The 25,475-nt window shown below is 62.3% G+C and overlaps 1 protein-coding gene across 2 annotated transcripts in view; it reads right to left on the bottom strand.

Annotated features, from left to right (window-relative positions):
* Positions 1-10,604: 10,604 nt before the first annotated feature.
* Positions 10,605-25,475, bottom strand: part of TESK1 (testis associated actin remodelling kinase 1) — a 31,485-nt gene continuing 16,614 nt past the window's right edge. Inside the window, exons 4-10 of one of the 2 annotated variants that reach the window (XM_073343284.2) lie at positions 19,303-19,449; positions 17,984-18,066; positions 17,342-17,432; positions 15,819-15,902; positions 14,055-14,144; positions 13,492-13,642; positions 10,605-12,956 (exon numbers count right to left, since the gene is read on the bottom strand). In XM_073343284.2, the coding sequence (XP_073199385.1) occupies positions 11,881-12,956; positions 13,492-13,642; positions 14,055-14,144; positions 15,819-15,902; positions 17,342-17,432; positions 17,984-18,066; positions 19,303-19,449 (1,722 nt within the window). In that variant the 3' untranslated portion in view covers positions 10,605-11,880. The remainder of the gene's footprint in view (positions 12,957-13,491; positions 13,643-14,054; positions 14,145-15,818; positions 15,903-17,341; positions 17,433-17,983; positions 18,067-19,302; positions 19,450-25,475) is intronic. The other variant, XM_073343285.2, reaches the window with a different exon arrangement.

Genomic DNA, 25,475 nt, shown 5'->3' on the forward strand with positions numbered 1-25,475 from the left:
GAGCCCTACCGGACAGTCCTGTGAGTCTGCAGCACCATCCCCGTATTGGGGACATCTCGGGCAAGGTCCGCGTCTGCAGGGCGGGCTGGGGGGCAGGGCACACGGGGGGCAGGGGAGTGGTGGGTTTGCAGGGCAGGGCTGGGGGGCAGGGCACACCGGGGGGGGCGGGGAAGCGGTGAGTTTGCAGAGCGGGGCTGGGGGGCAGGGCACTCGGAGGGCAGGGGCGTGGTGGGTTTGCAGGGCGGTGCTGGGGGGGCAGGGCACACGGGGGACAGGGGCACGGGGGGTTTTCAGGGTGGTGCTGGGGGGTAGGGCACATGGGAGGCAGGGGAGCGGTGGCTTTGCAGGGTGGTGCTGGGGGGCAGGGCACACTGGGGGCAGGGGTGTTTGCAGGGCGGGGCTGGGGGGCAGGGCACACGGGGGACAGGGACGCGGGGGGTTTGCAGGGTGGTGCTGGGGGGGCAGGGCACACGGGGGACAGGGACGCGGGGGGTTGCAGGGCGGTGCTGGGGGGCAGGGCACACTGGGGGCAGGGGATTGGGGTGTTTGCAGGGCGGTGCTGGGGGGCAGGGCACACTGGGGCAGGGGAGCGGGGTGTTTGCAGGGCGGTGCTGGGGGGGCAGGGCACATGGGGGACAGGGACGCGGGGGGGTTGCAGGGTGGTGCTGGGGGGCAGGGCACTCGGGGGGCAGGGGAGCGGTGGGTTTTCAGGGTGGTGCTGGGGGGCAGGGCACACTGGGGGCAGGGGAGTGGGGTGTTTGCAGGGCGGTGCTGCGGGGCAGGGCACACGGGGGACAGGGACGTGGGGGGTTTTCAGGGTGGTGCTGGGGGGTAGGGCACATGGGGGCAGGGGAGCGGTGGCTTTGCAGGGTGGTGCTGGGGGGCAGGGCACTCGGGGGGCAGGGGAGCGGTGGCTTTGCAGGGTGGTGCTGGGGGGCAGGGCACTCGGGGGGCAGGGGAGCGGTGGCTTTGCAGGGCGGTGCTGGGGGGGCAGGGCACACGGGGGACAGGGACGCGGGGGGTTGCAGGGTGGTGCTGGGGGGCAGGGCACTCGGGGGGCAGGGGAGCGGTGGGTTTTCAGGGTGGTGCTGGGGGGCAGGGCACACTGGGGGCAGGGGAGTGGGGTGTTTGCAGGGCGGTGCTGCGGGGCAGGGCACACGGGGGACAGGGACGTGGGGGGTTTTCAGGGTGGTGCTGGGGGGCAGGGCACACAGATTAGCTGTGGGTTCAGTGGGTTGTGCTGGGGTAACGGGGGGGCCCAGCGAGCGTGCCTGTCCCCCTCCTCCCTGTGGTGCAGATCCAGGGCTCAGTATAACCGAGGATGTTTCTGAACTAAAGCACCAGCCAGGCTCCCCTGCGGGCTCCGGGCACCAGTCGGGTCGATTCGCGTCGCCCTGGGCATGCCCCAAATCAGCCGCCCCTGAGCCCAAACTCACCCCGTTCCCCAGGCCGTGCAGAGCCACAGAACCAGGCCCCCCACCCCGGCTGTACGAGGGGCAGAGGCCAGGCCTAGCTGGCACTGCCATTGCATCCGTCGGGGTCTCAGGCCTGCCCCAGCCGGGGGCGGGGGACTGACCCCCGCCCCAGCTCACCCTGGCTGTTCCCTTACAGCTCCCGCTGCGCCAGGCTCGGCTCCTGTGTCGTCTTCCTGCCCTGCTCCCAGTGCCGAGGGCACAGCGCCCGAGGGCCGGCCCCACCAGCATCGCCTGCTCCGCACTCAGCCTTGCCCCCTGCCTGGGGGGCAGGGCCCCTGCTCCGGCCTGGAGCCCGGCCTCGCCCCCGGCAGGTGCCAGCTCGCGCACTGGGCAGGGCAGGGTGCTCGCAGCAAAGGGCTGGGGCGTCATGCCCAGGAAAAGAGCTGCCGGCCATCAGCACACAGCCAGCCCCCTTCCCGCACATGGGGCTGGGTTCCATGCGGGCGAGTGGCCACTAAATGCCCCAGTGGGGCAGGCTCCGGGGAGGGGCGCCCAGAGCGCTCCCCACGGCTGCCGACACCTGCCAGCAGGGCGGGAGTAGGGAGCTGCGCTCTGCCCCACAGATCCTCCTGCAGCCCCCTGGCTGTGGGCATGGGCCCATGCAGGGCAAGCAGCCTGCCCCTTTCTAACGGTGGCGGGCTCCCACGCAGGCCGGGTCGCTCGTGCGGGGTGATTTCTGTAGCCCACAGCCCGGCGTGGCTGGGATTGGGGTGCTGCCCGGCCGCTGGGGCAGCAGAGCAGTGACCCAGAGCACCCAGGGCTGGTCCCAGGCCCAGCTGTGCCCGGGGGTGTCACCGCTGGGCCTGGGGCACAGCCCTCGCCGCCCCGCCTTCCGCACCCAGCCTTTGATGGGTCAGCGGGGCAAGGGCTGGGTGAGCCCAACACGGCCCCCCCGGTCCTGCCCCCGGCCTTCAGAGACACAACACGACCCCTCCACCCCTCCGGCCTTCAGAGACACAACACGCCCCCCCCCCACACCCCTGGCCTTCAGAGACACAACACGCCCCCCCCCACACCCCTCCGGCCTTCAGAGACACAACACGCCCCCCCCACACCCCTCCGGCCTTCAGAGACACAACACGCCCCCGCTCCTGCTCCCCTGGGCTTCAGAGACACAACATAGATTCACAGACTCATAGACTTTAAGGTCAGAAGGGACCATTATGATCGTCTAGTCTGACCTCCTGCACAACGCAGGCCACAGAATCTCACCCACCCGCTCCTGACCTATGTCTGAGCTATTGAAGCCCTCAATTCATGGTTTAAAGACTTCAAGGTGCAGAGAATCCTCCAGCAAGTGACCTGTGCCCCACGCTGCAGAGGACGGTGAAAAACCCGCAGGGTTTCTGCCAATCTGCCCTGGAGGAAAATTCCTTCCTGACCCCAAATATGGCGATCAGCTAAACCCAGAGCATGTGGGCAAGACTCACCAGCCAGACACCCAGGAAAGAATTCTTTGTAGTAACTTAGATCCCACCCCATCTAACATCCCATCACAGGCCATTGGGCATATCTACCGCTAATAGTTGAAGATCAATTAATTGCCAAAATTAGGCTATCCCATCATACCATCCCCTCCATAAACTTATCAAGCTTAGTCTTGAAGCCAGATATGTCTTTTGCCCCCACTGCTCCCCTTGGAAGGCTGTTCCAGAACTTCACTTTTCTGATGGTTAGAAACCTTCGTCTAATTTCAAGTCTAAACTTTCCGATGGCCAGTTTATATGCATTTGTTCTTGTGTCCACATTGGTACTGAGCTTAAATAATTCCTCTCCCTCTCCGGTATTTATCTCTCTGATATATTTATAGAGAGCAATCCTATCTCCCCTCAACCTTCTTTTGGTTAGGCTAAACAAGCGAAGCTCTTTGAGTCTCCCTTCATAAGACAGGTTTTCCATTCCTCGGATCATCCTAGTAGCCCTTCTCTGCACCTCTTCCAGTTTGAATTCATCTTTCTTAAACATGGGAGACCAGAACAGCACACAGTATTCCAGGGGAGGTCTCCCCAGTGCCTTGTATATCGGTACTAACGCCTCCTGATCTCTACTGGAAATACCTCGCCTGATGCATCCTCAGACCGCATTAGCTTTTTTCATGGCCATGTCACATTGGGCGGCTCATAGTCATTCTGTGATAAACCAATACTCCAAGGTCCTTCTCCTTCTCTATTACTTCCAAGTGATGCGTCCCCAGTTTATAACAGAAATTCTTGTTATTAATCCCTAAATGCATGACCTTGCACTTTTGCCTATTAAATTTCATCCTTTTACTATTACTCCAGTTTACAAGGTCCTTCAGATCTTCCTGTATGACGTCCCGGTCCTTCTCTGTATTGGCAATACCTCCCAGCTTTGTATCATCCGCAAATTTTATTAGCACATTCCCACGTTTTGTGCCAAGGTCAGTAATAAAAAGATTAAATAAGATTGGTCCCAAAACCGATCCCTGAGGAACTCCACTGGTAACCTCCCTCCAGGCTGACAGTTCACCTTTCATTGTGACCCACTGTAGTCTCCCCTTTAACCAGTTCTTTATCCACCTTTCAAATTGATCCCCAGCTTTTCCAATTTAGCTAGTAATTCCCCATGTGGAACCATATCAAATGCCTTAGTGAAATCGAGGTAAATTAGATCCACTGCATTTCCTTTGTCTAAAAAAATCTGTTACCTTCTCAAAGAAGGAGATCAAGTTGGTTTGGCACGATCTACCTTTTGTAAAGCCATATTTTGTCCCAGTTACCATTGACCTCAATGTCCTTAACTACTTTCTCCTTCAAAATTTTTTCCAAGACCTTGCATACTACAGATGTCAAACTAAAAGACGTGTAGTTACCTGGTGTCACAGAGTCCCTGGGCGATGCTCTGGAACTGCTCCCTACGAAGCCAGTCAGGACTCTGGGGAAGTCTCCTCTCTGGGAGCAGTCTGTCTGCAGGACACACAGCTCACACAGCTTCCACCTTCCTGGGTCTGACCTTAGAGCATTCAGCCTCCTCTGCCCCTCCCTGCGCTTCCCACAGCGAGTCCGCTCAGGCGGGGCTCCTGGGGAAGCCAGAGGGTCCTGCCCCCCAACTCCGCAGTCAGACGGGACTCTCAGCCAGCCAGTAAAACAGAGGTTTATTAGACGACAGGAACATGGTCTAAAACAGAGCTTGTCGGTGCAGAGAACCGGACCCCTCAGGTGGGTCCATTTTGGGGGCAGTGAGCCAGACAACCACGTCTGCACTTCACTCCATGTCCCCAGCCAGCCCCAAACTGACTCTCTCCAGCCCCTCCTCCCCTCGGCTTCGTCCCTTTCCCGGGCCAGGAGGTCACCGGATTCCTTTGTTCTCCAACCCTTTAGCTCTCTTCTGGGGGGCGGGGAGGGGGTGGAAGGGCCCAGGCCATCAGTTGCCAGGAAACAGGGTGTCGGTCATTGTCTGTGTCCAGACTCCTGCACACACCTGCCCTCTAGGGCTCTGCAATGATCCTACACCCTTACCGCACCCCCTAGATACTTAAGAACTGCATTGGGGAAACTGAGGCTCCCCCACAATATTCAGAGGAAACATTAAGAACAGTCCCACTTCGTCACACCTGGATCACTTTTTTTTCCTTTCTTAAAAATATGAACTATGTTAGCAATTCTCCAGTCATATGGTACAACCCCTGAGTTTACAGATTCATTAAAAATTCTTGCTAACGGACTTGCAATTTCTTTCTTTGTTTTCTTCTTATTTATATGGCTATAGAACCTTGTACTATTGGTTTTAATTCCCTTTGCAAGGTCCAACTCCTTTTGGCCTTTCTCACTTTATCCCTACATGTTCTGACATCAATAAGGTAGCTTTCCTTGCTGATCCCTCCCATCTTCCACTCCTTGTAGACTTTCTGCTTTTTCTTAATCACCTCTCTGAGATGCTTGCTCATCCAGCTTGGTCTACACCTCCTGCCTATGAGTTTTCCCCCTTTCTTGGGATGCAGGCTTCTGGTAGTTTCTGCAACCTTGACTTGAAGTAATTCCAGGCCTCCTCTGCCTTTAGAGCCACAAGTTTTTCAGTCCAATCCACTTCCCTAACTAATTTCCTTAATTTTTTAAAGTCAGCCCTTTTGAAATCGAAAACCCTAGTTGCAGATCTATTTTTGTTTATCCTTCCATTTAGTTTGAACTGAATTAGCTCATGATCACTCGAACCAAGGTTGTCCCCTACAGCCATTACTTCTATGAGGTCCTCACTACTCACCAAAACCAAATCTAGAATGGCATCCCCTCTTGTTGGTTCAGCAACTACTTGGTGAAGGAATCCATCAGCTATCGCATCTAGGAACATCTGAGCCCGATTATTATGACTAGCACTCGTCCTCCAAGTTAAAGTCTCCCATGATCACACAATTCCCATTAGTATTTACTTCTTTAAAAACATGAAAGAGGGCTCTATCCATATCCAGATCGGATCCTGGCGGTCTCTAGCACACCCCAAGCACTATCCCAGGGCAGGATCTAGTAGCTTTCTTCCCCAATGTGATTTTTGCCCAGACAGACTCTGTCTTGTCCATTCCATCGCTGATTTCTTTACATTCTACCTCCTCAGTGATAGACAATGCTACTCCACCCCCTTTGCCTTTATTTCGGTCTTTCCTAAACAGCACATCCCCTTCCATATCCGTACTCCAGTCGTGACGACTATTCCACCCTGTTTCTGGTCTCCTGGAGGCTCTGGTGGATGGGAATCTGGGAGGCAGTGACCATGAGTTGGTTGAGTTCAGGATCCTGATGCAGGGAAGAAAGGTAAGCAGCAGGATACGGACCCTGGACTTCAGGAAAGCAGACTTCGACTCCCTCAGGGAACGGATGGCCAGGATCCCCTGGGGGACTAACTTGAAGGGGAAAGGAGTCCAGGAGAGCTGGCTGTATTTCAAGGAATCCCTGTTGAGGTTACAGGGACAAACCATCCCGATGTGTCGAAAGAATAGTAAGTATGGCAGGCGACCAGCTTGGCTTAACGGTGAAATCGTAGCAGATCTTAAGCATAAAAAAGAAGCTTACAAGAAGTGGAAGGTTGGACATATGACCAGGGAAGAGTATAAAAATATTGCTCGGGCATGTAGGAATGTTATCAGGAGGGCCAAATCGCACCTGGAGCTGCAGCTAGCCAGAGATGTCAAGAGTAACAAGAAGGGTTTCTTCAGGTATGTTGGCAACAAGAAGAAAGCCAAGGAATGTGTGGGCCCCCTACTGAATGAGGGAGGCAACCTAGTGACAGAGGGTGTGGAAAAAGCTAATGTACTCAATGCTTTTTTTGCCTCTGTTTTCACGAACAAGGTCAGCTCCCAGACTGCTGCGCTGGGCATCACAACATGGGGAAGAGATGGCCAGCCCTCTGTGGAGATAGAGGCGGTTAGGGACTATTTAGAAAAGCTGGACGTGCACAAGTCCATGGGGCCGGACGAGTTGCATCTGAGAGTGCTGAAGGAATTGGCGGCTGTGATTGCAGAGCCATTGGCCATTATCTTTGAAAACTCGTGGCGAACCGGGGAAGCCCCGGATGACTGGAAAAAGGCTAATGTAGTGCCAATCTTTAAAAAAGGGAAGAAGGAGGATCCTGGGAACTACAGGCCAGTCAGCCTCACCTCAGTCCCTGGAAAAATCATGGAGCAGGTCCTCAAGGAATCAATCCTGAAGCACTTGCATGAGAGGAAAGTGATCAGGAACAGCCAGCATGGATTCACCAAGGGAAGGTCATGCCTGACTAATCTAATCGCCTTTTATGATGAGATTACTGGTTCTGTGGATGAAGGGAAAGCAGTGGATGTATTGTTTCTTGACTTTAGCAAAGCTTTTGACACGGTCTCCCACAGTATTCTTGTCAGCAAGTTAAGGAAGTATGGGCTGGATGAATGCACTACAAGGTGGGTAGAAAGCTGGCTAGATTGTCGGGCTCAACGGGTAGTGATCAATGGCTCCATGTCTAATTGGCAGCCGGTGTCAAGTGGAGTGCCCCAAGGGTCGGTCCTGGGGCCGGTTTTGTTCAATATCTTCATAAATGATCTGGAGGATGGTGTGGATTGCACTCTCAGCAAATTTGCGGATGATACTAAACTGGGAGGAGTGGTAGATACGCTGGAGGGGAGGGATAGGATACAGAGGGACCTAGACAAATTGGAGGATTGGGCCAAAAGAAATCTGATGAGGTTCAATAAGGATAAGTGCAGGGTCCTGCACTTAGGACGGAAGAACCCAATGCACCGCTACAGACTAGGGACCGAATGGCTAGGCAGCAGTTCTGCGGAAAAGGACCTAGGGGTGACAGTGGATGAGAAGCTGGATATGAGTTAGCAGTGTGCCCTTGTTGCCAAGAAGGCCAATGGCATTTTGGGATGTATAAGTAGGGGCATAGCGAGCAGATCGAGGGACGTGATCGTTCCCCTCTATTCGACATTGGTGAGGCCTCATCTGGAGTACTGTGTCCAGTTTTGGGCCCCACACTTGAAGAAGGATGTGGATAAATTGGAGAGAGTCCAGCGAAGGGCAACAAAAATGATGAGGGGACTGGAACACATGACTTATGAGGAGTGGCTGAGGGAACTGGGATTGTTTAGTCTGCAGAAGAGAAGAATGAGGAGGGATTTGATAGCTGCTGTCAACTACCTGAAAGGGGGTTCCAAAGAGGATGGCTCTAGACTGTTCTCAATGGTAGCAGATGACAGAACGAGGAGTAATGGTGTCAAGTTGCAGTGGGGGAGGTTTAGATTGGATATTAGGAAAAACTTTTTCACTAAGAGGGTGGTGAAACACTGGAATGCGTTACCTAGGGAGGTGGTAGAATCTCCTTCCTTAGAGGTTTTTAAGGTCAGGCTTGACAAAGCCCTGGCTGGGATGATTTAACTGGGAATTGGTCCTGCTTCGAGCAGGGGATTGGACTAGATGACCTACTGGGGTCCCTTCCAACCCTGATATTCTATGATTCTATGATTCCCTAGAATACCCGGGTTCACTTCCTGCTCCGGTAGTGCTAGTTCCTCCATTTTGTTACCCGGGCTCCTCGCGTTGGTGCACAAACAGCTTCATTTTTGCTGTTTGGCCTCGCTCACGTTCTGTACCCTATGAGGCACGGTCATTCTACAGCCCGTATCACCTATTGGACGGGTACCCACACTGCCCTTCCTCCTCATGTCCATTCTCCTACCCACGGCTGTCTCCTTTCTTACTTCGTTTTCTTCCCTCTCAAGGCTAAAATCCGGCGTGGAGATTACCTGGACATGTCCCAACCGACCATCCATCTCCCCCAGATTCCTAGTTTAAAGTTCTCTTAATCAGTTGTGCCAGCCTCCATCCTAGAAGTCTATTTCCCTCCCTACTCAGATGAAGTCCATCCGGAGAGAACTGTCCTCTGTCCATGAATGCCTCCCAGTGGCCACACATCCCAAAGCCCTCCTGACAGCGCCGCTGCCTAACCCAGCTGTGGATAGTCATAATCTTGTCACACCTTTGTTGCCCTTCTCTAGGAACAGGCAGAATCCCACTGAAGATCACCCGAGCCTCGATTTCCTTAAGCCCCCCATCCTCCCCCAGGCTTCAGAGACACAACACGGCACACCCCCTTCCCCCCCCCGCGCTGGGCTTGCAGGGGCCTGTCAAAGTGCAGCCCAGCAGCCATCCCTGGAGCTGGGCAGTGCAGGGGGCCGAGAGCGGCCGGAGGCTGGGGGCAAGCAGAGGGCGTGGGAGGAGGCCGGTGCTGCAGGCAGGGGGGCAGAGCAGGCCCAGAAGTTTGGCTGGCACCAGCATGTGAAGATTTATGACCAAGGACGGTCACTGAGTGGCGAGCCCAGGGGGGTGGGAGCCGGCCTCGTGCCGGTGAGAAGGGGGCCAGGCTGGAGTGGGGAGCCATGCTGCAGCGGGGCTGGGCTGAGCGGGGGGGTAGCACAGGGCCAAGGTGCAGAGACAGGGCAATGCCCATGCCCCACCCCGAGATGCTGCTGTGACGAAGTGGGACTGTTCTTAATGTTTCCTCTGAATACTGTAGGGGTGCCTCAGTTTCCCCTAGGCATTTCTTAAGTCTCTAGGTGGTGGGATAAGGGGGTGTAATTGTTGCAGAGCAAAGGGCCAGGGTACATAAATGGCCGACACTCTGTCTCCTGGCACCTGATGGCCTGGGCCCTTCCCCCCTGCAAGGTGAGAGCTAAAGGGTTGGAGAACAAAGGAATCCAGTGACCTCCTGGCCCGGAAAGGGACAAAGCCCAGGGGAGGAGGGGCTGGAGGGGGAGTCAGTTTGGGGCTGGCTGGGGATGAGGAGTGAAGGGCAGATGGGGTTGTCTGGCTCCCTGCACCCAAAAATGGACCCAGCTGAGGGATCCGGTTCTCTGCACCTACAAGCTCTGTGTTAGACCATGTTCCTGTCATTTAATAAACCTCTGTTTTACTGGCTGGCTGAGAGTCCCGTCTGACTGCGGAGTTGGGGGGCAGGACCCTCTGGCTTCCCCAAGACCCCGCCTGAGCGGACTCGCTGGGGGAAGCACATGGAGGGGCAGAGGATGCTGAATGCTCCGAGGTCAGACCCAGGAAGGTGGAAGCTGTGTGAGCTGTGTGTCCTGCAGACAGGCTGCTCACAGAAAGGAGACTTCTCCGGAGTCCTGACTGGCTTCATGGGGAGCAGTTCCAGAGCATCGCCCGGGGACCCCGTGACAGCTGCCCCCAGCAACATGGTGCAGGGATGGAGCCAGGGTGGCCCCAGCTGCCGTGCTCCCAGCACAGGATTGGCTCCATCCCTCCCACCGGTGTATCCCCCTGGGCCCCGGCCAGAAGGCAGCAAGGACGAGCCCCCTCCCCAGCGACACCTTCCTTTTCACCAGCAGCTGCTGAGCCTACCTGCCCCACTGCCCGCCCCCCACCATCCCCTCCTCCCTGCGCTGCAACCAGGGGCCTCCTGGGGCTGAAACCCACAGGAACAGCCTTCAGTGCTGCTGACACGCTCCCCACCCCCAGGGCTGTGCAATCCCAAGGACACAGATGGGGAAACCGAGGCACAGCACTGAGGGGCCTCACTTGAGGTGGGTTTTCCTGACTCACACTCCCAGGCCTGGCTGTGTCCCTGTCCTGCGACCAGCAAGACCAGCGCCGCCCCCACCGCACGGCACACACACAGTGGGTGCTGGGACAGTCACTTTTATTGGAACACCTTAAATAAGCCGTATATATTACTAGCAATTATCAATCATAATAAAAAACAAGAGTCTGCACGCACCAGGGCATCGTACACGTCGGCTGCGGGGAGCCCGGGGGCCACCCCAGGCAGGGACTGGGCAGCTTGGGGACGCAGCTGGGGGGGGCAAGCCCCAGCCACCATATTGCAAACAGACCTGCCCCGTTGGCCACTCCACAGCCGCCATGGAGGGGGCAGGGCCTGAACCAGGAAGTGATGGGGGTGGGGTGGGGGGGTGTATTTATCCCCACTTGCCAGGGACTGGCATCCAGCCTGCTTTGTGCCCGGCGGGCCGCAGGCCCTGCCCCCCCCCCCCCAGACAGGCAGGTTCCATGGGGGAGGGCATCGCGCTGTCTCCCCTGCTCAGCGCCCGGCTCACCCGTTACCCAGCCCCCTTACCCCTGTGTGTGATGGACAGAGGGGAGCCCCCAGTGCACACTGCTGCCCCCCAGGCTTGTGCTCTCATCGCCTCTGAGCACGGGGGCTGGGGAGCGGACGTGCAGGGACAAGCGACCAAGGAGGAGCCCCAGGCCCTGGAGTGACCCCCTGACTGCACCTGCTCAGGGGACACCCCTGCTCCTCTCCCCACAGCCGCGGGCAGGGAGGGGCGGCATGGAGGGCCGGCCCAGCCCACCTCCCCCAGCGAGCCTTCCCAGAGACTCCTGGGTGGCATCGCGCCCCGCTGGTCCATCAGCGCCACACCTGTGTCTGGTCACCAGAGCCCCCAGCTTTGAGTGGGGGTGCAGAGCCCCTCTGCCCAGCCACGTCCCCATGGTGGGACATGAACCGGCACCGCTCCCCCCTCCTAGGGGAAGCGCTGGCCCCGACGGGGTCGTGCGCACGAGGCCGCCATGTTATTGCACATCAGCCCAGCACGACTCGCCCACCCCCCGTGCCCCTGCAGGGAGCCAGCCCCGCACAGAGCCGGCTGCTGGGACTGTGCCCAGCCTCTCGCTCCCTGCACGAGGTCCCCCTCCTCCCCGCTCACACTTGGCCAGCCAGGACCCGAGCCCAGGTTGTGCGTGGCCTTGGCAATGGCTGACGGTCTCACCAACACGGCGAGCGGCCCTGAGGCGGCCCTAGGGGAGAAGTGGGGTCCCGGCCGGCAGGCCAGGTCCGGGGATTCCTGGGCTCCTTGCTCCGGGCCCTGCTCAGCGCAGGCCATGGGGGGAGCTGGAGCCGAGGCGGGGGGGGCTCGCCCATCTGTCCATCGCCCATCTGCCCCCCACTAGGACTGCGCCTCCGGCAGCTTGAGGCTGGGCTCGGGCGGGCGCTTGGGGTGGTGGCCCCGGTCCTGGCAGAGGAGGCTCTTGGCCTCGCAGGTGAGGTGCTGGTAGCGGGGCGGGCTGGGCGCGGGCCGAGGGCAGACGGAGGCGAAGCTGAAGCTGAAGGGGCCCAGGCAGCAGCCGGGGCAGGCCAGCACCTCGTCCTGCTCCAGCCCGGCGCTGGAGGCATGCCGGGGCAGCGTGCTCGAGTGCTCCGTCCGCTCCAAGGCCGCCGTGCGGGGGATGCTGAGCTCCGAGCAGCCGCGCTCCAGGCCGCGGCCCCAGCCGTGCGGGGTGCTCACCACCACGCTGTTGTTGTTGAGGGGCAGGCCGTTGGGGGGCCCCGGCGGCCAGGGCTGGGCGCCCGACGCCGAGGTGCTGATGAAGGTGCCGTTGGCGAGCGGCGGGGCGGGCGCCGGCTCGGGCTCGGGGCTGTCGGGGCTGCAGTCCATCTGCTCCACCGCGGGGGGGCTGGGAAGGGGCGAGCGCCCTGCCACCTCCCCCGTCGCCCCCCAGCTCTGAGCGGGGAAGGGGCTGTGAGGCTGGGGGCCCTCCCCACACGCCGGGGACTCCTGCCGCCGGCAGGCGCGGGCCAGCTCCCCCCACAGAGCCAGGCTCCCCCGGCGGGCCGGCTCGGGGGACGTGGGCAGCGAGCGGCTCTTGCCTGTCAGCACCAGGGGGGCGGAGAAGTCGCACTGCGCCTCCACCACGGGCTCGGGCGTGACGGGCGTGCCCAGCTGGTAGGGGGCGGGCGGCGGCAGGGCGAAGGACAGCGAGATGACCGACTTGCTGGGCGTGTCGAAGAGCTTGATCTTCCCGCCCTTCAGGTCCTCGCGCCGGGAGAAGGGGTTGAGGCGCAGCGGCATCTCCTTGGGGCGGGCGCCCGCGTCGGGCTCCTGGGGCGGCAGCAGGGCCGGGGACCTGGGGGGGAACATGTCCGAGCGGCTGCGGGCGAGGCGGGGGTCGGGCTGGAGGTGCGGCCAGCTCAGATCCCGCGGCGCTGGCTGCTTGGGGAGCGCGGGCTCGCTCGCTGCCTCGCCTGGCACAACACGGACAGCGGGTTAGCAGCCCCCCAGGCTGGGCCGGGCCCGCGGCCTCCAGCCCCTCCCGCCCGTTTGGAGAGCGCCTGGCTCCGTGCGCAGCCAGGGGCTCTGGGCACCGGGCGGGAGAACCCCCTGGGCACCCTGCTGCCCGGCCGTCTGCCCCGCCACAGCAGGCCTGGGTCACGCCAGCCCCCTGCCCTCCCGCCCCGCAGAGCGGGGCTGGCATTTCCGCCTGATCCCACCCCAGGGCTGTGGGGCCTCCCCATTAGTTCAGTGGGGTGAGAGACGGGTCCCCACGGGGGGGACAGCCAGCAAGCCGCCCGCGGACCCCTTTGCTGCAGCCCTCTCCAGCAAGCGCCCGGGGACAGGCTCAGCGTCCGCAGTGCCCAGCTCTGGCCACAGGGGGGCAGCACATGCCCTAAGGTCCCTTCAGCACCCGTAGTGCCCAGCCCAGTGCCAAGGGCTGCTGGGGGTGCCCGGGGGGGGGGGTCAGCAGGACGGACAGGCCCGGGGGAGGGGCAGTCACGGTACCGTTCGGCGTGGCCGGGGTCCCGGGCGAGGGCACGCTCTCCCCATCGCTCTGTGGGTCGGGGCCAGTGCCCCCCGCTCCCAGCTGGTGCTGCAGGATACCCTCCAGGCGCTGCGTGATCTCCACGAAGGCGGGTCGGGCCGTCGGCTCCATCTGGGTGCGGGAGTCGCCACATCACCGACGGCCACGGGCACCAACTCTCCCACCCGCCTGCCCGGCTTCACCGGGGCCCCGCCCCCGTGGGACTTGGGAGGGATTGCTGGGCAGGAGACGGGGGCAGCTTCCCCCCAGAGCAGGGGACAGCTTGCTTGTGCTGCCCCGTCCTGCACGCTGGGGGCGAGGGAGGGGAGAGCAGGCACAGATCCCAGTGGCTCTGGTGCCAGGATCCCAGTCCCATTCGGGGACAGGCTGGCCGGGGGGCAGGCCTTGGCACCAGGAATCTGAATTTCAGATGAGGGTCCCTGTTTGAGGCAATCACCCGGCTGCCTCGTCTCGGTGTCCGGGAGACGGGGGCAGGCCCAGGGACCCTGCCCAGGGGGAGGGAAGGGAAGAGAGGGACACGTACCCTGCAGCAGTGGAAGGCCAGCTGGAGGAAGGCCGCAGGGCAGTCGTCCCCCACCATGTTGCAGAAAGCGGCAACGTCCAGCCCAAAATCCTGCCCGGGGAGACGAGGGGAGGTCAGCAACTGAGCCCGAATCACGGGGTCCAGGGCAGGAGGCCTGCCCCCCTCCCCAGCGCCCCTCTGCATTGAGCTCCTGCCCCAGACGGCGCCCCAGGGGGATCCCAGCCACAGGTCAGGAAGTGCCCCAAAGCCCTGCCCCGCACAGGAGCCGTCCCTGGACCCGGGGAGCAGGGCCCGTGTCTCCGGGGGAGTGCGTGGCCTCCTGCGGTGCGTCTACACTGCACTAAAGGAGCCGTGGCACAGACGCAGCTGGCCCAGCTCAGCCGACAGGGGCTGCGGGGCGACGGGGAGGGTCCCAACGCCCACGCTGCTGTCTAGCCCTGCAGCCCGAGCCAGCTGAGCCGGCTCTGGGGCAGCGCCGCGGGTTTCTCTTGCAGCGTAGAGGTGCCCAGGGGGATCGGGGCCTCGGGGCGCAGGGTCAAACCAGGACCAGGAGTACAACTCCCCTGCCACGAGGAAGGGTCGGGGGCAGCCAGTGTCTCCTGGGCTCGGCCTCCCTCCCAGCACCGGGGACCCGGGCCCAGGAATTGCTTGGCCTCGGCCTTGCCTCCCGCTGTAGCTGGAGGCGGCTCCAGCTCGTCCCCGGCTCCCCGGACAGGGACAATGGGCAGGCTGGTCCGTGCTCTAAATGCTGGGTCCAGTTATTAGCACGGAGCAGCACGTCCCCCTGTCACCCCACACGTACACCAGGGGCAACGCAGAGGGGAGCAGCATCTCCACCCCTGGGCAACACAGCCACAGCCCGGGCAATGGGCTGGCACCCCCAGGGTCCTTGGGGCAGGACACCCCAGCTAGAGAGACAGCGACCCTAGCATGAGGGCTGCCCAAGCATCCCCACTCAGCCCCTGCCTCAGTCACCCACAGCTTGCCGGCTTTGCAGCATGACCCAGCTGGGCGGTGGGGTCTGCACAGCTCTCGCGGCATGTGGAAGCGCTCTCTTGGGGCTTGACGCCCATCACCCTGGTATCTGAGCTGGGGCGTGGCCCATAGGGAGGAGACGCACGCCGCGTGCTGGCGCTGAGTGAGCTGGGAGCCTGCGGAACTCCCTGCCGCAGCGCAGCGTGACTGGCGGGATCACTGACCAGTGTGGGCCAGCTGCAGGGGCCTCCCCTCAGGCCATGCTCACAGCCCAGAGACGCTCAGCGTGCACAGCCCGGCTGGCCCCGCGAGGGGACAGGAGGGGGCTCCCCACGCAGCCCTGGCCAGCCAGGGGAGAGGGCGTCTCGGGGAGCAGGTCAGTCTCTCGAGACGGGAAACGCCAGGGGGTGCCGGCCACGGTGCCTCTGCCCTGTTGGCGTTGTCTGAGGGGGTCCTGGCTGCCCGCAGAGAACACAAGAGCCTGGCCCCCAGGGGCTGCTCCCCGTACAGGTCCAGGTCACACGATCCCCTTGCGCTGGCTCACAGCTAGGCGGCCCCATGGGCTGGGTGCCCCATGGGCCGGGTGCCCCAGGGAGCCTGGCACCTGTGCTGCTGGCACATGGGGCAGAGTCAGGCTGCAGGGTTGTAGCGGGAGCCAGGCCGCATGCAGGCCTCTGCACCCCTGCCATGTGCCCCCCCGCCACGCTCCGCCTCGGCCCCCCGGCTCGCACCCAACCCCAGGGCAGGCCCTCGTCCCTCCCGGCACCAGGTGGCCCAGCCGAGCGTTACCTCGGTGCGGGGCAGGTAGTCCGGATCCGCGGGGACCCGCGCGATGGTCTCACACAGGATGATGCCGTAGGCAAAGACGTCAGCCTGCGGAGAGGAGCGGGAGGTGGAGGGTTTGGCAGAGGCGCTGAGGGGAACCCGACTGCCCTTCCGCTGGGCACGCATGAGCCAGGACATCCTCACGGTGCCCGCTGGGGCCACGGCCCCGCCGTACAGCACGGCACATCACGGCTTCCGCAGCCCCGGCCTCTCCCAGTGCGGCGGGGGGAGGGGGTGCTGGCTGTGGGGGGCTCCCGGCTACTCCAGCCTGGCCTCTCCCAGCAGGGTGTGTGTCGGAGGTGTGGTGGGTTGGCCAGGGGAGTGACAGGTTCAGGATGCCCTCCAGGAAACGCTGGAAGGACAGTGTCAGTGACCACTGTGATGAAGCGGGACTGTTCTTAATGTTTCTTCTGAATAGTGTGGGGGTGCCTCAGTTTCCCCTAGGCAGTTCTTAAGTATCTAGGGGGTGGGATAAGGGGATGTAATTGTTGCAGAGCAAAGGGCCAGGGTACATAAATGGCCGACACTCTGTCTCCTGGCCACTGATAGCCTGGGCCCGTCCCCCCTGCAAGGTGAGAGCTAAAGGGTTGGAGAACAAAGGAATCCGGTGACCTCCTGGCCCAGGAAAGGAACAAAGCCCAGAGGAGGAGGGGCTGGAGGGAGTTTCAGTTTGGGGCTGGCCGGGACATGGAGTGAAGGGCAGATGTGATTGTCTGGCTCACTGACCCCCCAAAATGGACCCGGCTGAGGGGTCCTGTTCTCTGCACCTACAAGCTCTGTGTTAGACCATGTTCCTGTCGTCTAATAAACCTTCTGTTTTACTGGCTGGCTGAGAGTCCCGTCTGACTGCGGAGTTGGGGGGCAGGACCCTCTGGCTTCCCCAGGACCCCGCCTGGGCGGACTCGCTGTGGGAAGCGCACGGAGGGACAGAGGAGGCTGAATGCTCCAGGTCAGACCCAGGAAGGTGGAAGCTGTGTGAGCTGTGTGTCCTGCAGACAGGCTGCTCACAGAAAGGCGACTGCCCCAGAGTCCTGCCTGGCTTCGTGGGGAGCAGTTCCAGAGCATCGCCCAGGGAATCTGTGACACCCACACAGCCCCCTCGCCCTGCCATCCCCCGGCACCCTCCATGTCCCACCACCCCCCATGCCCTCTGCACCTTGCCCCCACATTTCCCCCCTACCCTGCTGGCCCCCTCACCCTCCCCATGCCCTGCCGCCCCCAGCACCTCCCATGCCCCCCGCACCCTGTCAGCCCCCCCATGCCCTGCTGCCTCCCAGCACCTTCCCCCCCGCTGACCCCCAGGAGCCACCATCACACACACATCCCCCCGCTCCACTGTGGCCCTGCTGGCTGCCAGGCCGGCACTGCCCCTGGAAATGGCCGAGCCCAGGCGTGGCAAAGGCAAGCAGCCCCTGGTCCCGCCAGCCTGGCCATGCCCGGTGCCCAGCGCAGCGAGGGGAAGGCCCCAGGCGCAGGCAGCGAGTTACCTTCTCGTTGTACAGCTCCCCACGCAGCACCTCCGGGGCCATCCAGTACGGCGAGCCCACCACGGCCAGCGGCTCCTTCTGAGCGTCCTCGCTGGTGGGGCAGAGCCGCGGGGTTAGCCCCGGGCCCCGGCCCTGCCGGGCAACCCCGAGCCCCCACGGTCTCCTCCCCGACCCAGGGAAAGCCCAGCTCCCCTGCGTCCCCTGCCCAGCTGGGGCAACCCCCAGTTCTCCCCCCGGGTCTCCTCCCCCAGCCGGGCAAGCCCCAGCCCCACCGGGTCGCTGCCCGCAGCCCCCCCGCCCCCGGGTCTCCTCCCCGGGGTCCCTGCTCACAGCCGGGGCAGCCCCCAGCACCCAGGTCCCCTCCCCAAGCCAGGCAACTCCCGGTCCCCCTGGGTCCCCGCCCCAAGCCAGGGTCAGCTTGCAGCGCTTCAAATCCCTTCCCCGAGCCCTCCCCATCCCCCCTCCAGCCAGGGGCAACCCACACCACCCAAACGACCCCCCGATTTCCCTCCCCCAGCTGGCTCTGATCCCCAGGAGGGGGTGGGTGCCGCCCTGCCTTGGGGGTGGGAAGGGTCCAGAGGGGACTGCTGGCCCCTCTGCCTAGGCCTGCCCCGCTCCAGGGTGGGGGAGCTCCCCACGCACCTGTAGGTGGGAATCTTCTCTGCCAGGCCGAAGTCGCCCACCACGGCCGTGTAGCCGTTGTCCTCGCTCTTCACCAGGCAGTTCTGAGAGCCAGAGGAGAGGAGACGTCACGCCGCCTGCCCCGCCTGGCACCTGCCCCATGACACACTGCCCCCTACAGGCAATCGAGAGGGTCGCGGGCAGGGGCATTCCCACCCTGCTGTCCCGGGGGAGGGCAGCGAGAATCCGAGGGAGCGCAGGGGGTCCAGCTCGGCCCTCTCTGCGTGTGTGATGAAGTTGGGGATGTTTGTAGCGTTCTACACGAATAGCGTGTGCGCGCCTCAGTTTCCCTGTGTGCTGCATGTTTAAGAATGTGGCGGGAAAGGGGTTGTTGTTGTAAAGGACCAGGTGTGACCTCTCCAAGCAGCTGGGACCCCCAGACAACGGCCTGGAGATGGGGAACCCCAACAACTGCTGCCCTGGTGACTAAGAGGCCCACCCCCGCTCGGCAGTCAGCCGGTTCTGGCCAGTGGGAAGACACCGGGCTGCGGAGAGAGGACCCAGGAGACCTGACCAGCTGGTCCAGCCAGAAGGGAACAAAGGATAGATGAGAGCAGAGGAGACCAGGCAGCCTGTTTACCTGGGACTGAAGACAAAGGACAGGGGAGGAGCTGTTGGGGACGGGTGATATCAGATGCCCAGCTGGAGGGGGGGCGTCTCTGGGCTGGGAGGGGACAGCAGCCAGAGCCCACCTGGATGTGGGACGGCCCTAGATGTGCTGGGCTGAGGGAAGCCAGGCCTGAGGCCGGAGAGTTTCCTGTGCTGGGTTCAGACTTTCAATAAACCCTCCTGTGTTATGCTGGCTGAGAGTCGCTCTGGTCTAGAGATCAGGGGGATTATTCCCTCTGGCCGTGGAGGCCCCGGGGGCCCAGAGCGAGGCGACTCCCCGAGGGGGCCCATGGCAGAGACAGGCGGGCTAAGGCTCAGAGTGGTGCGGCTCCAGGAGGCAGAGGGGCTGGACCCCCGAGAGCAAGCGGACCCCCGCGAAGAGCAGTCGCACTGAGGGGGTCCCCCCAGGGACTGTACGGGGCCGGGACAACGTGCCCTTCACACCGTCCCGTCAGGGAAGCCCCCAGGCGGCAGAGCGAGGCTTGGGCTCAGCACCCTGCCAGCCCCGGCTCGTCCCGGGGCCCCCGCGGCTTCCACGGGGCCGGGCAATGGAGGGGCTGTTTCCTCCGGGACCCTGCGCCGTGGGTGAGCGAGCGAGGGCTCCGGGGGGCCGGGGAGTGCAGGGGAGGGGCTGGCAGCTGGGGGGGAGCGCGGGGGAGGGCACTGCCCACCTTGGAGGTGAGGTCGCGGTGGAAGATGCCCTTGGAGTGCAGGTAGCGCAGGCCGCAGGCGATGTCCAGGGCCAGCCGGATGCGCACGGCCCAGGAGAGCGGCACCGGGCTGTCCAGCAGCTGCTCCAGGTTCCCGCCGTTGATGTACTGCCAGGGAGAGGGGACGGGCAGCGTGCCGTCAGCCCCCCGCACCCCCACGGGGCCCGTTCCCCTGCCTTGCCCTGCCCTGTCGCCTCCCCCAGCCACCCTGCCCTGCCCACCTCCCCCATGGGGCCCGTCACCCGTCCTCCTGCCCTGCCCACCTCCCCACCGCCTCCCCCAGCCACCCTGCCCTCTCCGCCTCCTCCATGGGGCCCGTCTCCCCGTCCTGCCCTGCCCTGCCCGCCTCCCCACCACCTCCCCCAGCCACCCTGCCCTGCCCGCCTCCCCCATGGGGCCCGTCCCCCCGTCCTCCTGCCCTGCCCACCTCCCCACCGCCTCCCCCAGCCACCCTGCCCTCTCCGCCTCCTCCATGGGGCCCGTCACCCGTCCTCCTGCCCTGCCCTGCCCGCCTCCCCATGGGGCCCGTCCCCCCGTCCTCCTGCCCTGCCCTGTCCACCTCCCCACCGCCTCCCCCAGCCACCCTGCCCTGCCCGCCTCCCCCATGGGGCCCATCCCCCTCGTCCTCCTGCCCTGCCCTGCCCGCCTCCTCCATGGGGCCCGTCTCCCCGTCCTCCTGCCCTGCCCTGCCCGCCTCCCCACCACCTCCCCCAGCCACCCTGCCCTGCCCGCCTCCCCCATGGGGCCCTGTGACGATGTGACTCAGCAGGGAGGGGGGAGTGTTGACCTGGGAATGTGCCCTGGGGATGGGAGACCTGAGAGCCTGTCCCCTGAGCCAGGATGGGGACGGGGAGCTGACACCTCTGCCCAGGAATGTGAACAGGGGCTGCAGCAGGGAACTTGCTGGGGGAGTTTAGTTTCAGTTTGGGGCTGGGTGGAGGAACACAGGGAACCCCAGGGCTGGGGTCTAAGCTCCCTGCTCCCCCAGAAGGACGTGATTGAGGGGTCCTGGTTGTACCCACAAGCTCTGTTTTTGGACTGTGTTCCTGTTGTCCAATAAACCTTCTGTTTTACTGGCTGGCTGAGAGTCTCAGTGGATCCCAGGAAGAGGGGTGCAGGGCCTGGACTCCCCCACACTCCGTGACAACTGGTGGCAGCGGTGGGATCTACTGCACCCCGTGAACGGCGCTTCCTGCAGTAAGTGACTGGGGAGCAGTAAAACGAAGGGGAATTGACGGGGACCAGGCGTGCTGAAGATTCAGAGAGAGACGGTTTCGGGGGGCGGTTAACCCCTGGGAATGTGTGACCAGAGAGAAAGACTTTTGCAGTAACAGGGTCCCCCGGGGGATTGCAGCGAGCGGTCCCAGGGGCGGAGGAATCTGCAGCTCGACCCTGGCAAAGAGGTGGTGACCTCGAGAAGGACTGGCACACGAGGGGCTTTTCCTGGAAACCGTGGGAAGCTGCCCGGCCTGCGAGGGGCCAGCAGGGAGATGTACGCTAAACGCCTGAAGAGCGACCTGGTGGAGCTGTGCAGGCAGAGGGGGCTGCGCATCGGGAGGTCCACCAAGGAACAGCTGATTGCCCAGCTGGAGGAGAGGGATCGCTTGGATGACCCGATCCCTGTCCCTGAGGGAAGCTGCCTGGGGGACGCAGCGTGGGCCCTGGGGCCTGACCGGGCTGGGAGGGGTCAGACTGCTGCTGAGGACATCCCGAGACCCTTCCTACCTATGTCCGGGGGAGGGGTTGGGGGAAGCCCAGCGAATACCGAGGGCACCCTGACCCCGGCACCCAGCAGGGGATCCTCCCGGCGGAGCTCCCCATCCCTGGAGCGGAGGCGGCTGGAATGGGAGAGGGAGATGAAAATGAGGGAGCTGGAGGATCATGAAAAACAACGTCAACATGAGCAGGAGGAGAAGGAGAAACAACGTCAACATGAGCGTCAGGAGAAGGAGAAACAAAGACAGCATGAACTGGAGCTGGCCAGGCTGAGGAGCAGTGGGGCCCCGGCTGCGGCTGCGGTGAGTGCGGGGGGACCCAGGACGGCAAGGAACTTTGATAAGTGCTTCCTGGCCCAGCGGAAGGAGGGGGAGGACATAGATAGCTTCCTGACGGCCTTTGAGAAGGCCTGTGAGATGCACAGGGTTGACCCTGCAGACAGGCTCCAGTTCCTCACCCCCTTACTGGACCCCAAAGCCGTGGAGGTGTACAGCCGAATGACAGGGGCGGAGGCAGGGGACTATGAACTGTTCAAGCAGGCCCTGCTCCGTGAGTTTGGGCTGACCCCCGAGATGTACCGGAGAAGGGCTGGAGGCTCTGGACTCAGGGTGCTCAGTTTACAGGGTGGGCGCGGGGCTGTCCCTCCGGAGAGAGTGCCTTGTTCCCCTGGAGGTGGATGGGAGGAAGGTCAATGGATACTGGGATACGGGCGCGGAGGTGACGCTGGCCCGGCCCGAGGTGGTGGCCCCAGATCGGGTGGTGCCCAACACCTATCTGACCCTGACAGGGGTGGGCGGGACCCCATTTAAGGTGCCCGTGGCAAGGGTACACCTGAAATGGGGGGCCAAGGAGGGCCCCAAGGATGTGGGGGTACACCACCATTTGCCCACTGAAGTTTTGATGGGGGGAGACCTAGAGGACTGGCCAAGCAAGCCCCAGACCGCCCTGGTTGTGACGCGTAGCCAGAGCCGGCGAGGGGCACTGCGCCCTGACCTCGGGGAGGGTATCACACCAGAGGCGCCGGACCCTACCCTGGTGGGGAGGGAGGGCCGAGGGGCACGGCTCAGAGAGGCGGAGACCTCGGACCTGGCCAGCGAGAGGGAACCGGGCCCCATCCCTTCCCCAGCCGCTGAGTTCCAGGCCGAGTTGAGGAAAGATCCCTCCTTGCGGAAGCTCAGGGACCTGGCCAACCTCAGTGTGGTACGGACCATGAGGAGAGGCTGCCAGGAGAGGTTCCTGTGGGAGAAGGGGTTCCTGTACCGAGAATGGGCTCCCTCAGGGGAAGTAGAGTCCTGTGGGATCAGGAGGCAGCTGGGGGTCCCCCAGAAGTATCGCCGCAGGCTCCTGTACCTGGCCCATGACATCCCCCTCGCAGGGCACCAGGGAATCCGGCGCACCCGGCAGAGGTTGCTACAGAACTTTTACTGGCCCGGGGTCTTTACCACGGTCCGGCAGTATTGCCGATCCTGCGACCCCTGTCAGAGGGTGGGGAAGGCCCAGGACAAGGGGAAAGCGGCTTTGAGACCTTTGCCCATCATAGAGGAGCCTTTCCAGAAGGTGGCCATGGACATCGTGGGGCCTCTCAGCAAGACGACCCGGTCGGGGAAGAAATACATTCTGGTGGTGGTAGATTTTGCCACCCGCTACCCCGAGGCAGTGCCCTTAGCTTCCATTGAAGCAGACACCGTGGCCGATGCGCTCCTGACCATTTTCAGCCGAGTGGGGTTCCCCAAGGAAGTCTTGACAGACCAAGGCTCCAACTTCATGTCGGCCCTGCTCCGGTGCTTGTGGGAGAAATGTGGGGTCCGGCACGACTGGGCCTCAGCGTATCACCCCCAGTCCAATGGGCTGGTGGAGAGGTTTAACGGGACGCTAAAGATGATGCTGAAAACCTTTATGAACCAGCACCCGCAGGATTGGGACAAGTACTTACCTCACCTGCTGTTCGCGTACAGGGAGGTGCCCCAGGAGTCGACCGGATTTTCGCCTTTCGAACTGTTATATGGCAGGAGGGTGAGGGGCCCCCTGGACCTGATGAGAGACGAGTGGGAGGGGAAGGCCACTCCCGATGGAGAGACAGTGGTGGAGTATGTCCTGATCTTCCGAGAGAGACTGGCTGAACTCATGGGCCTGGCCAGGGAGAATCTGGCCAGAGCCCAGAGGAAGCAGAAGGTCTGGTATGACCGCACGGCGCGGGCCCGTGCCTACGCCACCGGGGATCCGGTGATGGTTCTCATCCCCGTGAGAAAGAACAAACTACAGGCCGCCTGGGAGGGCCCTTTCAAGGTCGTCAAGCAGCTCAATGAGGTAAACTATGTGGTGGAGCTGTCGAACCGGGCGCACCACCGCCGGGTGTACCATGTGAATATGATGAAGCCATATTATGCCAGGGGGAACGTGGTGTTGGCCGTGTGTGGACAGTGGGAGGAGCAGGGAGACGACCCTTTAGTAGATCTATTCCCTGGGACCAGAGCTGGTTCCCCCCTGCAAACAATTCCCCTCTCAGATCAGCTAACCCCTGCCCAGCAAGCTGAGGTCAGGGAGGTGCTGCATCCGTACCGACAGCTGTTTTCCAACCAGCCTGGACGCACTAATCTGACTGTCCACCGGGTGCAGACAGGGTCGCACCCGCCGATAAGATGCTCCCCCTTCCGAGTCACAGGGAAAACTGCTCAGGACCTGGAAAGAGAGGTCCGGGACATGCTGGCTTTGGGGGTGATCCAGCCATCTGCCAGCCCTTGGGCCTCGCCGGTGGTGCTGGTCCCCAAAAAGGACGGGTCGGTCCGGTTCTGTGTGGACTATCGGAAGCTCAATGCCATCACTGTATCTGATGCCTACCCCATGCCCAGGCCGGACGAGCTCCTAGACAAGCTGGGAGGAGCTCGGTACCTTACCACCATGGACCTTACAAAGGGCTACTGGCAAGTGCCGCTGGATGCAGATGCCCGACTGAAATCGGCCTTTATCACCCCTCTGGGGCTCTATGAGTTCCTGACCCTGCCTTTCGGCCTCAAGGGAGCGCCGGCCACCTTCCAGCGCCTGGTGGACCAGCTCCTGAGGGGGATGGAGAGTTTTGCCGTGGCGTATATTGATGACATCTGTGTCTTTAGCCAGACCTGGGAGGACCACGTGTCCCAGGTTAGACAAGTGCTGGACCGACTCCAGGGGGCTGGGCTGACTGTAAAAGCGGAGAAGTGCAAGGTGGGGATGGCGGAAGTATCTTACCTGGGCCATCGGGTGGGGAGCAGCCGCCTAAAGCCGGAACCAGCCAAGGTGGAGGTGATCAGAGACTGGCCCGCTCCCCACACCAAAAAGCAGGTCCAAGCCTTTATTGGGATGGCAGGATACTACCGAAGATTTGTGCCCCACTTTAGCGCCATCGCCACCCCCATCACAGAGCTATGCAAGAAGGGGAAGCCAGACAAGGTGGTCTGGACCGAGCAGTGCCAGGTGGCTTTCCGGGCGCTGAAGAAGGCTCTGGTCAGTGGCCCAGTTCTGGCAAACCCAGACTTTGACAAGCCCTTTGTGGTGTTCACCGACGCCTCCGACACGGGACTGGGGGCGGTGTTAATGCAGGAGGATGAAAAGGGGGAGAGACACCCCATCGTGTACCTGAGCAAGAAGTTGCTACCCCGGGAGCAACACTACGCGGCCATCGAGAAGGAGTGCCTGGCCATGGTGTGGGCCCTCAAGAAACTAGAACCCTATCTCTTCGGGCGGCACTTCACCGTCTACACCGACCACTCTCCCCTGACCTGGCTGCACCAGATGAAAGGAACCAACGCCAAACTCCTGAGATGGAGCCTGCTCCTGCAGGATTACGACATGGACGTGGTCCACGTGAAGGGAAGTGCCAACCTGATAGCGGATGCGCTGTCCCGGAGAGGGGGCCCCGAACTTCCCCAGGTCACTGGTCAGCGTGACCCCGCTCAGTTCAGTCTCAAAGGGGGGAGAGATGTGACGATGTGACTCAGCAGGGAGGGGGGAGTGTTGACCTGGGAATGTGCCCTGGGGAGGGGAGACCTGAGAGCCTGTCACCTGAGCCCGGAGGGGGAGATGACACCTCTGCCCAGGAATGTGAACAGAGGCTGCAGGAGGGAGCCTGCTGGGGGGGTTTAGTTTCAGTTTGGGGCTGGGTGGAGGAACACAGGGAACCCCAGGGCTGGGGTCTAAGCTCCCTGCTCCCCCAGAAGGACGTGATTGAGGGGTCCTGGTTGTACCCACAAGCTCTGTTTTTGGACTGTGTTCCTGTTGTCCAATAAACCTTCTGTTTTACTGGCTGGCTGAGAGTCTCAGTGGATCCCAGGAAGAGGGGTGCAGGGCCTGGACTCCCCCACACTCCGTGACAGGCCCATCCCCCTCGTCCTCCTGCCCTGCCCTGCCCGCCTCCCCACCACCTCCCCCAGCCACCCTGCCCT

This window comes from Lepidochelys kempii, chromosome 5, assembly GCF_965140285.1.
Source record: "Lepidochelys kempii isolate rLepKem1 chromosome 5, rLepKem1.hap1, whole genome shotgun sequence".
Classification (NCBI taxonomy): domain Eukaryota; kingdom Metazoa; phylum Chordata; order Testudines; family Cheloniidae; genus Lepidochelys; species Lepidochelys kempii.